General features: G+C 40.4%; 1 protein-coding gene across 2 annotated transcripts in view; it reads left to right on the top strand.

The window, feature by feature from the left end:
• Positions 1 to 1,335: 1,335 nt before the first annotated feature.
• Positions 1,336 to 12,205, top strand: part of golga4 (golgin A4) — a 23,396-nt gene continuing 12,526 nt past the window's right edge. Inside the window, exons 1-14 of one of the 2 annotated variants that reach the window (XM_027275745.1) lie at positions 1,336 to 1,586; positions 2,576 to 2,653; positions 4,128 to 4,229; positions 6,487 to 6,555; positions 6,667 to 6,993; positions 7,433 to 7,480; positions 7,606 to 7,662; positions 7,769 to 7,867; positions 8,378 to 8,504; positions 8,631 to 8,821; positions 10,074 to 10,157; positions 10,512 to 10,659; positions 10,766 to 10,944; positions 12,039 to 12,137. In XM_027275745.1, coding sequence (XP_027131546.1) covers positions 1,509 to 1,586; positions 2,576 to 2,653; positions 4,128 to 4,229; positions 6,487 to 6,555; positions 6,667 to 6,993; positions 7,433 to 7,480; positions 7,606 to 7,662; positions 7,769 to 7,867; positions 8,378 to 8,504; positions 8,631 to 8,821; positions 10,074 to 10,157; positions 10,512 to 10,659; positions 10,766 to 10,944; positions 12,039 to 12,137 — 1,686 coding nt within the window. In that variant the 5' untranslated portion in view covers positions 1,336 to 1,508. The remainder of the gene's footprint in view (positions 1,587 to 2,575; positions 2,654 to 4,127; positions 4,230 to 6,486; positions 6,556 to 6,666; positions 6,994 to 7,432; positions 7,481 to 7,605; positions 7,663 to 7,768; positions 7,868 to 8,377; positions 8,505 to 8,630; positions 8,822 to 10,073; positions 10,158 to 10,511; positions 10,660 to 10,765; positions 10,945 to 12,038; positions 12,138 to 12,205) is intronic. The other variant, XM_027275751.1, reaches the window with a different exon arrangement.

Here is a 12,205-nt window from a genome sequence, read left to right as displayed (position 1 = left end):
TCCATCCACCCTGAGCCCACATAGACACATTTAACATCCTATGGAGTATAGTGAGAATCCACAATGAATGATTGTGACCCAAATTTGCTCCCCAGATCCTAATACGATATAACATAGGGCACTATTGTGCTGCCTTGACCTTGGTCCCTTTCCAGAAGGGGGTGAGATGCCTGAACATGGCAACCCTCACCCCGTATCCACCCCCTGCTCCATTTCGAGGGCAGAGATGGACCTTATACAATCATGTATTATTTTCTCTGACATCAGACAAATGAAATTCAGCCTTGGTCCTCTGTTGCATGTCTCTCTCCCCTGAATTTCTGTCCATCTCTACAGCTGTCACTGTCTAGTAAAGCATAACAATGTCAAAATAAGTGGACAACAGGTGGACATAACTGTAACAATGGCTCGGTTCCATTGAGTGTAACAGTGACAGCAGACAAGCATAAACAGTGCAAGCGCAAGTGCAGATATCATTAATGCACCTGGGAGTTTCCTGTTATAACATGGCTGCCATGCAAGATAGATAGATAGATAGATAGATAGATAGATAGATAGATAGATAGATAGATAGATAGATAGATAGATAGATAGATAGATAGATAGATAGATAGACACGTTATTGATCCCGAAGGAAATTCAAGCATCCAGTAGCAGCAAACATGCATGGAACATACATTAGAATTAATCTATAACACAGTATCCATACGTTAAAATTAACCTGAAGTAGATCTATATTTAAATATGTACAGAGAAATTAAACATTTGTAGCAAAATTAAACATTTGCAGAGAAATTAAACATTTGCATAGGATTTAAATACTGTATGTACAGAGGAATTAAAAATATGCAGAGGAGTTAAACTCAAAAAGTAAAAAAAAAAAAATGTGCAGGGGAATTAAACATTTGCATAGAAAATAAATATATAACTGTGTTAAGAAGTTAACCCGTGCTAAACATACGGAGCCCATAAAGGGACATTGAAGGAAAAAAAATGTACTTTTGCGAAATATTGCAAATATTAGGGGCTCTGTATAAACATCTATACAAAAACTATATAAAAATAGAAAGTGACTGTAGAAATAAAAACGTTATATACAAATAGAAAACTATATTAGAAAGTAACCAGTCCAATGTAACTTCTGTTGAATAAAAATAATTTCCATGCCGGCCTATGTCAACTCCAAACTACCACAGAGCTACAGTTACTAAATAAATACCTGTAACAGCAGCGGGACGTGTTCAGAGCTACAGCAGTGCCGCTCGTCCTCCAGTGGGGGCGCTGCAGGTGAATCAGCTCGGGCTGGCCCTTTAACTCTGACGTTTCATTTTATCCTCCACGTTGGCCGCACATGCGCAGAGAGCTCGGTCACCTGCTGGAAATCAAAAGCGAACAAGGAAGTCTCGCCCTGCAGGACTGGATGTCAGGCTGGTGCAAGAACTAAACACGTCCCCCCCGCGGATTGTAGTCGTCTGCTCGTCGGCTGTTTGCTACATCAGCGTGACGAGATGTTTAAGAAGCTGAAGCAGAGGATAAACGAGGAGCAGTCGCCGCAGAGGAGTGCGCAGTCACCACAACAGGCCCAGGTTAGGTTGTTGGCTAAGCTAACCTCTGTTTACACTGCTGAGCTGCTTGCCAAGGACGATAGCTGTGAAGTTATGGCCCGTGTTGAGTGATATATATCTGTGAGCTACGATACTAAGCTGCCAACTTTTTGTTAAAACTTGTTTTGGTCACACCAGGCTCGGTCATGTAGCTAACTCACTTAGCTGTCATCAGCTGCTGAGATGCGTTCAGGTAAACTTGTAAACTGGTAAATCTCGTCGTCCCAGCTTAAAACAAACAACAGGCAGCAAAGTGTGAACTTCTCTGTAGGCAAAGCCCTGCAGAGAAATATTACAACATGTACACGGGCGTGTCGTTTATTTATTTATTTATTTATTGGCTGTGGGTGGATGTCGGCTAGCAGCTGTGTTTGACAGCCATCGTAGTACAATGATACGAAAAGGTCAGAAATGTGTCAGAATCAATAATCATCGCTACTTCAGGAGCTGCTTCATCTCAGCGTTGTTTGCAATGTATTAAATAACCCTGTTGTTCAGGTTCAACCTGTTTCTGTTTGACAATATTCTGCAAGTGTTGACTTTTTACATTTATGTTGTCATAAATTATTTGTTTGAGCCCTAAGATCCGACACACACATACCGTGGCATTTACATTTATTGGCATTTACTTCAGGTGTAAAAAGCCCTTTTCCATGGTGCATAACATTTTACTTTTTATTGATGGTTTGAGTTCATCTGAACGTGACTTTTCACCTGTCAGCTTGTTTGTGTTTGCACTTCATGACACTCATTGTCTTGCTTCAAAACCAGCATGTAAAGCTGATTGGATTTAAAGGCGACGACTGACAAACAGCGGCACGATGACAAGAAAAGTTAGATTAGGCTGTGGTGTTAAAGCGGTCCACGTGGGAAGCAAAAGACTTGAAATCTTCCAAATCCTTTAAAGAAGAGCATAATTATGATAGTCTGTTCTGTGTTTTTGATACAAATATGTTGTTTTATTTTAACAGTCGGGCAGTGGAGACCGGCGCAGCAGCCAAACCCCTCCGTTATACCACGATGGTTCGCCCACTCCCAGTGACAGAGAGGTGAGCACGGTGTCAGCCTGTGTCAACCATATGTTTGCAGAGAGCACCTGTTCTCTCCCCAGCTTTTTTCCTCTAATTTCCAACGCAGAGTAATGTTTCTGTCATGTGTTTTGTTACGCCTACAGCTGCCTCAATAACAAATCAGTGCCTTGATTATTGCTGTGCCAAGTGAAAGTAAATCAGTGACCGAGTAGTGTCAGTTTTTTGAAGATGGTAGAATATTAATGTTCACGAATCATTACTACTGTCAAATTAAGCTGAAATAACCTCAAATCTCCGTCACAGACATGATTTGTTAATATAATAAAAGACTCTAAGTGTATTTCCTGAATCGTAGCAGTTCCATTACTTCAGGCAGCAGATGACAGTTTATTTATTACCATTACCAAGGGGTCCTTTATAAATTCATGAGAGCACATGAGCTGGAGTAACATTGTTATAACTGTGATAAATGTTGGCGATCAGACAGTGCTGTAAGCAACCTATATATATTTTTTTAATTCTTAAAAAGCTTTGTAACATAAATATCATACAATAGCTATTTATTTACACAACACGGGTTATTTTTCTCTATTGAACTGAAACTGCTTACCCAAAAGAGACATCAGGAAGGGCATTTAAACCGTGTAGAGCAGACCATATTTCAGCCAGTGCATGAATAATTGATACATCCTCCTCTCAATGTTTTTTCTTTCTCTGGTGATTTGTTGCAATGTTTTTCCCCAGTGGATATGGGCATGTTTATGCAAGACTTCTTTGATTCATTAGACGGACGTAGACCAGCAATGAGGTACTGACCGTGACCGTAAGATTGATGATGCAACATATTGTTAATGATCTCGTTTCAGAGCTTAGACATGGATGTTTACAGTCTTTACTGTTTGATCTTCAAATAAAAAAATAAAACAAATCAGGCCATGAATTACTCGTCCATGACGTGATTTCTACATTTTTACACTGCACACATTGAACTAGAGCAGTGACAGAGCCCCTTTTTTTGGTCAGGTCACTTTCTCCCTTTTATACTTCGGAGGCCCAGGTGTGTTGTTGTAACTCGGGCTCACGTGCCCACAACTTAGAAGCTTCTTATCATCGCAGCATCTTTTTTTCACCTCACGAATCTTTAACACTTTGACATCTCTGAGGGTATTTATTTGATTATTGGAGGCAGATTAAACTTAAGAATACACACAGAGATGTCAAACTGTTACCCATGACATTAATGTTGATTGAGTGTTTCACTTTCCCGTTTTTTCTTATTTTTCTTCCTATCCCATGTAGTCTCTCTCTCTCTCTCTCTCTCTCTCTCTTTCTCTCCATTCATCTCAGTCTCTCTCTGCCAGCCTTTTCTGGACAGTCTGGCCAGACACTCCCTCCAACGCTATTTCACACTCATGGTGTTGTTTTTCTCATTGCTCTCTGTGTTCCTCTCCTTTCCCCACCTTTCGTCCCATTACTGCACTGACGGGGTCAGATGCTGGCCGGGATGATAGCAGAGCCCGCTTTTCTCTCTGAGTATACTATCTTTGCTCTGGACCATTCAAAACGACCCAAAACGGCCCAGGTAGCCAGTGTGGTGAGTTTGTCCTCACTTCCTGTCTCTTCCTCCTCCTCCTCCTCTTTCTCCTACTCCTCCTCTTGCCCTGTTCCTTCCTCCCGTCTCCGTGCCTTTGGGGAATCGGTAGAAGACTGTGGCCCGAGTAGGGACAGCTTGTTCCCTGCTCTCTGTCTCCTGTTTCCTTTGGATTTAGCATCAAGAAGGCATCTCATATCTAGGCTAACCCTGCATCTAATGGGAGTTATGGTTTTCATTGTGGGATAGAAGCTTGTGTGCTTTTGCCGTTTGTTGGTTTATTGCCCTATCTTTCAGTTCTTGTTATCTGTCACAGGATTGAATATTGCCCCCTTGTCTTTAGGTATCCTCAGTTGCTTGCTTTATAGACCCTCAACATCCTGTTATGTTGCCTGATGGCCTTTGTCCCTTCTCCCCACAAGTCTGTTTATTTGGAGAGTTGAGTGTTCATTTCATAAGCAAGTGGGCAGGCTTTCTCTGCTGTTTATGTGTTACAGTGCTTGTAACTCTTCCAAGTAAACAAACCAGACCAGAGCACCTTTGTAGATGCCTCAAAGGATGAGATGATGTGTGTTCATATGTGGAGGCAGTAAGAGAACTAGAGGAAAACAACATTTTAAATAACTATTTATCATTTGTAATACAGATTTAAAACACATACATCACATTCATTCTGTGTGTCTGTCAAAATGATATATTTGATGTAACGTAAGGTAAAATGTTCGTCTGATGTAAAGAGATGCTTGTGTTTTGACCAGAAACTAACAGCTCATTGTAAAGTGGATTTGGCCAGCTACTTGCAGTTCCTGTAATGTACGTCTTATTTTAAAACTAACTCCTGCATGACAGTCTGGAGAATTTGACGTGTTGCAGCTACAGATACGACTGGTGTCATCATCTCTTGTGATGAACCACAGCTATCTTAAATCCCTCACAGTGTCTTTGTCATGTTTCATCTACATCTTATTAAAATATCACTCCATAAAATGTTAATGCTCAATCCAGTGGTAGCAATCGCATCAAAATGATCTCATTCATTTTGATTTTTACATGTTTACAGCCAGCTATGTTTGTCTTTTGACCAGAGATATATTTATGGAAATCCTTCTGTCTCTTGGAACTATGTTTGTGTCGGTGTTTGATCAAGATAGTCGTAATTACTGTTGTGAGTCACAGTATTTATAGCAGCAAAGGCACTTTGAATTGAATCAATCATTTGTTTTCTTTGAGGTAAGTGGAGTGTTCAAAGATCAAGTACTGAAACACAGTAGAGGTGTTTAAGTCTTGGTTTACTGTAGGGAAAGGTGACAAACATCTACACGGGAGGACACATGGTGAAGTAGTGAAGGACATCAGTAAGTATTCTGTGTTTTTGGTCCTTTATTCATTTAAACCAATGAGGTTGAAGTTAATTAAGTATCAGTTATTCAATCATTATTACAAACTCTTAAGCATCTATTGTAGATCATATCACTAACTTCTTTTATGTTCATTTAGCTCTGTTGACCCCAGCACAAACGCATTCACACACTCAATAAATCAATCAAACATCAGCCCCGATATGCTGTAGAAAAATGCGTTTAATATATTGTTCTTGGGCATCACTATCTCACTTTACCCAAAGAAACAGACAAAAATAGTAATGAAATATTTAGGTGTATAGAAAAGACCTATTCCTAACCTGCAAGCCGACTGAAACAAACCCTGTGAGTGACCACCGTGAGAACATTTCCACAAGAAACAGGACAGAAATGTTGAAAGTTTTGCACAGTAATCCAGAGGAAGGAGTAGTTCGGAGCCGGACAAGGGAGGAGAAAATTTGCTTACTCTGTTCCTGCTTCTAACAAGTCAACTAAACCAACTAAGCTGCTCAACGTTCTCTTAATGATTAATAATTATGACTCTCTTGTGCTCTTGTAAAATAGCTGCACATGGCACTACCAAGCATCTTTAATTCAAATGCCAGCTCTCCTACTTGACTTTAACTGTCTGTTTGACCTCATGGCTGTTCTGTAGACTCTAGTTTTAACCCTTTTTGTTTAATGTACTGTAGAGATGCCTTCCTTTATGTATTTAACCCCTCTGTTTTTTCCAAGTTGCATGAGGGTACCCATTGCCCCTGCATTGCTCCCAGCAATACTAATATTGCTCCCTCCAGAGTAATCAGGGAGAGCCACGCTGGGTATGGATGACTAACTGGCCCAGGACAAGTTCGCAGGCACAGTTTTCCTCCCTCTCATAATGTCTTTTTAATCCTCAGGGTGCCCCTAAAGGACCAGCGAGATCTCCCAGAGGTAGCATCAATGGGGATGGAAGTGCTTCTCCTCACGTACGTTTATAACCCAATCTTCTCCTGCCGTTTCTTTGATCTTCAAGTTAAGCTCATTCTTTGATTGGTTTCAAATGAGCTTTCTATGCAATTTCTTGATCCTCCCAACAGAGAGAGGAGACGCAGTCATTTGCCCAGAAGCTGCAGTTAAAGGTTCCCTCAATGGAGTCGTTGATTCGTGGCGGCGCCAGTCGGGCAGAAAACCTGTTCCGCTCCCCCTCTAAAGAAAACCTGGTCCGAAGCTCATCACGTGACTCCCTGACACCTTTAGGAGAAAACGAGTCCCTGGGCACCCCAACATATGACCCCCCCTCTGATATCGAGAGCGAGGCTGAGGAGCCACCAGGCAGTGCAGAGTCTCTTTCCAAAGAGCAGCTGTTGCATCGGATGCTTAGAGTGGAGAGGAGCCTGGGAAAGTACAGAGGGAAGTACTCAGAGGTGAGAGTCACAAAGAGAGTGTTTAGTTATGATTACAGAAATAAGATGATTTATGGTGATAACCTCCATTACGGTGAAGAGCCGCACCCGATGAAAGCATGGACTCACCCAGAAAACAAGCTGCTGATGCTTATCTTAAATTGTGGCAATATTTTAGACAGTGTGCTGCTAGTTAAGCTCCGTAAGGCTTATCACAGCAGTAAGACGTGTGTGACGAGTAAGACGAGTTTAAGAGTAGCAGTCAAAATGATTCTTTAGTGCTTTTTGCACTACTGCTGTTATCGTAACATTACACTGTGTGTCATCTAATGTTGTTATTTATGATATATAGTGATTAGATTAATCTATCTGACCAATAGGGTCTGTATTTTGACATTGATGTATCGTCATTCATGTTTTTTTTTCCTCTATCTCTCACCTCCACTCGTAAACCTTGCAGCTGGTTACTGCGTACCGAACAGTACAGCGAGATAAAGAAAAAACGCAGGTAATTTCTTCTGTCACATTGGCTAATATTTTATTTTTGATATGTCTTTCTCTAGGGCGACTTTTTTTTAACAAAAATGTAGCATCCAGACCTAATCAGATGTTGTGTGTTCTCTGTCCCCTCAGGTTATCCTCAGTCAGAGTCAAGATAAAGCTCTCCGCAGGATAGGGGAGCTGCGGGAGGTATGGCTATATGTTATGAATGTTGATGTCTCTCTCAGTCAGTATCTGTCCTGTCCTGTTTTGATTAAAGCTTTACATGTGAGTGAGCATATCGAATGATCTCTAGGAGCTTCAGATGGACCAGCAGGCCAAGAAACATCTACAGGAAGAGTTTGATGCTGCACTGGAGGAGAAGGACCAGATGATCACTGTACTCCAAACACAGGTGAGTGTTGGTACATGGATATGTTTTCTTATGTGCGACAAAGGATGCAGCAGTAGCTTTCAAATTTCAAAAGCCAACACAGTATGACTTATTGTTGGGCAAAAATACTTGAAAAGCTACAATAACCATAATGACAAAACTATTTTATGCATGAAACACAATGATACAATGTTTGGTTGCCACACATGAACATATACTCATGTGCTCTTCGTATTCTGAAGTACTCAAATAAACATGGCTGATGAAGAAAGAAATAGAAAATATAATAAAAAAAAACTGAAGTTAATTACTCTATAAGCTTATTCTATAAGCTTATTTTACTTCAGGAATTGACCAGACAGAGACCGGATTTATCTTTATATTATTAACATAACACTTTGTTGTGTTATAATACCTTAAACCTACTAAGTCAGTCTCTTGCAAAACAATATAAATAAACCCAAAATAAAAATGTAAGAGAATAATGTAAAATTTGGGTTTTATTTGAGTGTTTTTTGCTCTTTCCAACAGGTTGCTCTCTTAAAGAAACGTGTCAAGGGGGTCTCTGATGGTGCTGACATTCCTCAATCTGAAGATGCTCCGGACTCTTCACCACAAAGTCCGTCAAAACAAGGAGTAGAGTCTGAAGTCACTGAAGGTAGGAAAGCTTTGTGGGGAGCAACACAAAAACATGAAGTAATGGCTGTGAAACTTAAACAAGATGCATTTCTATTTGAGTGTAAGGTTACTTTTTATGAACCAGTGCATTTCATTGTCTTGGCAGGAGAGGGCAGCAGTGATCCAACCAAAGTCATGGAGGCTCTGCAGAAGAGAGTGAAGAGGCAGGAAAACATCCTGCAGAAGTGCAAAGAAGTGATGCGTACACACAAGGAGCGGAGCGCCCAGCTGGGCACCGAGAATGAAACTCTGCAGGAGCAGCTGCAGGAGAGGCTGCAGGAGCTGGAGAAGATTAAGGTGGCTAACCTGTGTTTAACAGCAATGTTATTTGAGTGTCGACCACTGTCACATTGTAATATTAGGCCATATCTCATAAATTTTAGATAATATCTACTTCTACACAGTAAACTATGTTCAAAAGAACAAAGTAACCATATTTCAGAGCAAGTTCCTGGAGTTCCCGCTCACTAGAAATTGATGTGGCGGTAAACTGTAATTTTGAGGTTTGATTAAAATGGAGCTGGATGAGATGCAGCAAATGGCTGGACAGTTTGTTTAGGGTCATTAATTTTGTGCTGCAAAATGTCTGCCAGAGGCTTTATGGTCCACTGATAATGTGACTTCATTATCTGAGTGACACAGTGGTTTACTCTGGTTCTCAGAGTCCGAAACATCCAGATTCCCTGGCCGGGCTCCAGAACGAGGGTTCATGTCAGCGTGACATGACTGAACCATTGTTTTCATTGATTTCAAAACATTTAGATTCAGTGGTATGGCTGGCTTGTTTAGCTTGCCCGTAGCGGCTGTGATGTTTTGCAGAGACTGATAACAGATGCTTGTTGTTACAGAGACACTGTCATAATAGACAGCTTGTCTATGACTGTATGTTGATTGACTGACGTTAATTAATTTTTTTGGCCATCATTTTTGTGTTGGATCTGTACGCTGTTTGGAAATAAGGCCTTTCCTGTCTCTGGAAAAACAGAGGTCAAAAGGCATTTAACCCTTTTATAAGCAGCATGAAGACATCCTGGAACTGCTGGGCGTGCTGTGCTCATCCCTTTCTTCGAAAAATAGCCCATAAAACAGACCGTCTGTTTACTATTCCAGACCTTTTTTTTGTATATGTGCAGTCAAATTAGATTCTCTTCATTGTTTTCTAGATAATATGAATCCAAAGAATGCAAATACATCCATGCCGTGTTGCACACACAGATCAAACGACTAAGAAATACAGTCAGCCCAGCATTTCCTGTTTACCAACCACTAGTTACACAGCACTGCCACTGAGACATGGCTGCTACATGCCACAGATGCTAAACTGGGCTGTAATTAAGGTCAGCTTGTTGGTTTAGCTGGGCTTGTGTACACTGTCTGGTCATTGGGTTTGTGGGTGAGGCATCCTGGGAGGTGCAGCAAACTTTTCATATTGAAGTTATCTGACCAAAGCATATCCAGGATGTGATTATCTTCAGGAAATGCCCTGTGAAAAGTTGGAATAATATGAAATCCTCATTTGTAATTCTGTCAAATGTTTTTGTGTTTATAGGAGCTGCACACAACAGAAAAGACTAAGCTGATCACTCAGCTGCGTGATGCAAAGAACCTTATTGAACAGCTGGAGCAGGACAAGGTGGATATTTCTTTTCAGGTGTTAGTCACATCTTGATTGAGGGCCTTGCAGATTTAGTTGTATGAGAAAGCTGGACATGTTTTTTTACTTTACTCTGAGCAAAGAAGTCAGACACCTTGAAGTCCCATATTGTTCCTCTTAAACTTTGACCCCAGCTCTGCAGGATGGACAGCAACTTAATCGCACTGCGTGAGGAATGCTGGAAGCACTTAACGTCAAAAACAATTACAAACACAGAGCTTGAGTCAGGGAAAAAGACAGAGATAGTATTTATCAGATCAACATCAATTTTAGTGTCAGTTTGTCTCCTCGAACCATGCAGTTATTAAAAGGTTATGGGTTCTGGTCTTTCAGGGAATGGTCATTGCTGAGACAAAGCGGCAGATGCATGAGACATTAGAAATGAAAGAAGATGAGGTGGCACAGCTACGCTCCAGGCTCCAGCAGGTTACTGCCCAGAAAGAAGAATTGCAGGAACAGAAAGAAAAGGCTGAGAAATCAGGTGAGTGGAATCCATTTCTGACTGTGTACAGAAAAAAGTGTCTTTTCTGTGTTAATCATGTTCGTTTATTTATTTATTTCTTTTCCGTTTTTAATTTTTTTAAAAGCATTTGAAGAACTTGAACGAGCACTGGGTGTAGCCCAGAAGGCCGAGGAGGCCCGAAAACAGCTGCAGGTTCAGCTGGAGGCGCAAGTCAAAGAAGTTGAACGGGCCAGTGAGGAGGAGAGGAAGAGTCTGCAGCAGGAGCTCACACGAGTCAAACAGGAGGTTGTCACCATCATGAAGGTCAGGAAGTTACTTCTTCTGAATGTCATTTAAACTATTCTACTACTTAAATTGAAGGCACTTCACTTTTGATGCATTTTGTTGACACTGTATGTCATCTTGTAAAGTGCCCTTGAGTGTTCTTATCATTATTATTAATATTATTATTATTATTATTATTATTATTTATGTGATTTGTTTCTCACCAGTCCCAACTTATGAAAGTGTGATTCTAAATTGATGGATTGGTCCTTTAACAAAATAAGCCACACTTTATACATTTATTGGTGTATATGTCTTAATACAAGCAGCTTCGCACTAAATTTAACTTTAATGTAATTTAAATTAACAGTATTAACATTATGAAATGAACACAATTCTGAAAAGATTACAGTATTTATCAGATCAACATCAATTTTAGTGTCAGTTTGTCTCCTCGAACCATGCAGTTATTAAAAGGTATGGGTTCGTGTCTTTCAGGGAATGGTCATTGCGGAGACAAAGCGGCAGATGCATGAGACATTAGAAATGAAAGAAGATGAGGTGGCACGCTACGCTCCAGGCTCCAGCAGGTTACTGCCCAGAAAGAAGAATTGCAGGAACAGAAAGAAAAGGCTGAGAAATCAGGTGAGTGGAATCCATTTCGGACTGTGTACAGAAAAAAGTGTCTTTTTTGTGTTAATCATGTTCGTTTTATTTATTTCTTTTCCGTTTTCATTTTTTTTAAAGCATTGAAGAACTTGAACGAGCGCTGGGTGTAGCCCAGAAGGCAGAGGAGGCCCGAAAACAGCTGCAGGTTCAGCTGGAGGCGCAAGTCAAAGAAGTTGAACGGGCCAGTGAGGAGGAGAGGAAGAGTCTGCAGCAGGAGCTCACACGAGTCAAACAGGAGGTTGTCACCACATGAAGGTCAGGAAGTTACTTCTTCTGAATGTCATTTAAACTATTACTACTTAAATTGAAGGCACTCACTTTTGATGCATTTTGTTGACACTGTATGTCATCTTGTAAAGTGCCCTTGAGTGTTCTTATCATATTGCTAATATTATTATTATTATTATTATTATTATTATTATATTATATTATTTATTATTATTATTATTGTATTATTATTTAAGAAATCATCAGAGGAAACTGTGGCCAAACTGGAAAAACTCCACAGTGAAGCTTTGGCTGCTAAAGAAGAAGAGACAAGTGCCAGAATCCACAAAGCTGTGGTATGTGCCAAGGTCTTCATCATTAATTCCACAAATATTCTAATTTATTTGTAATTAATTTTTTTTTT

The sequence above is a fragment of the Larimichthys crocea genome, chromosome III, assembly GCF_000972845.2.
Source record: "Larimichthys crocea isolate SSNF chromosome III, L_crocea_2.0, whole genome shotgun sequence".
In the NCBI taxonomy this organism is placed as follows: Eukaryota; Metazoa; Chordata; class Actinopteri; family Sciaenidae; genus Larimichthys; species Larimichthys crocea.
Note: the sequence above shows the minus strand (reverse complement) of the source record. Positions and strands in the feature narration are given on the sequence as shown.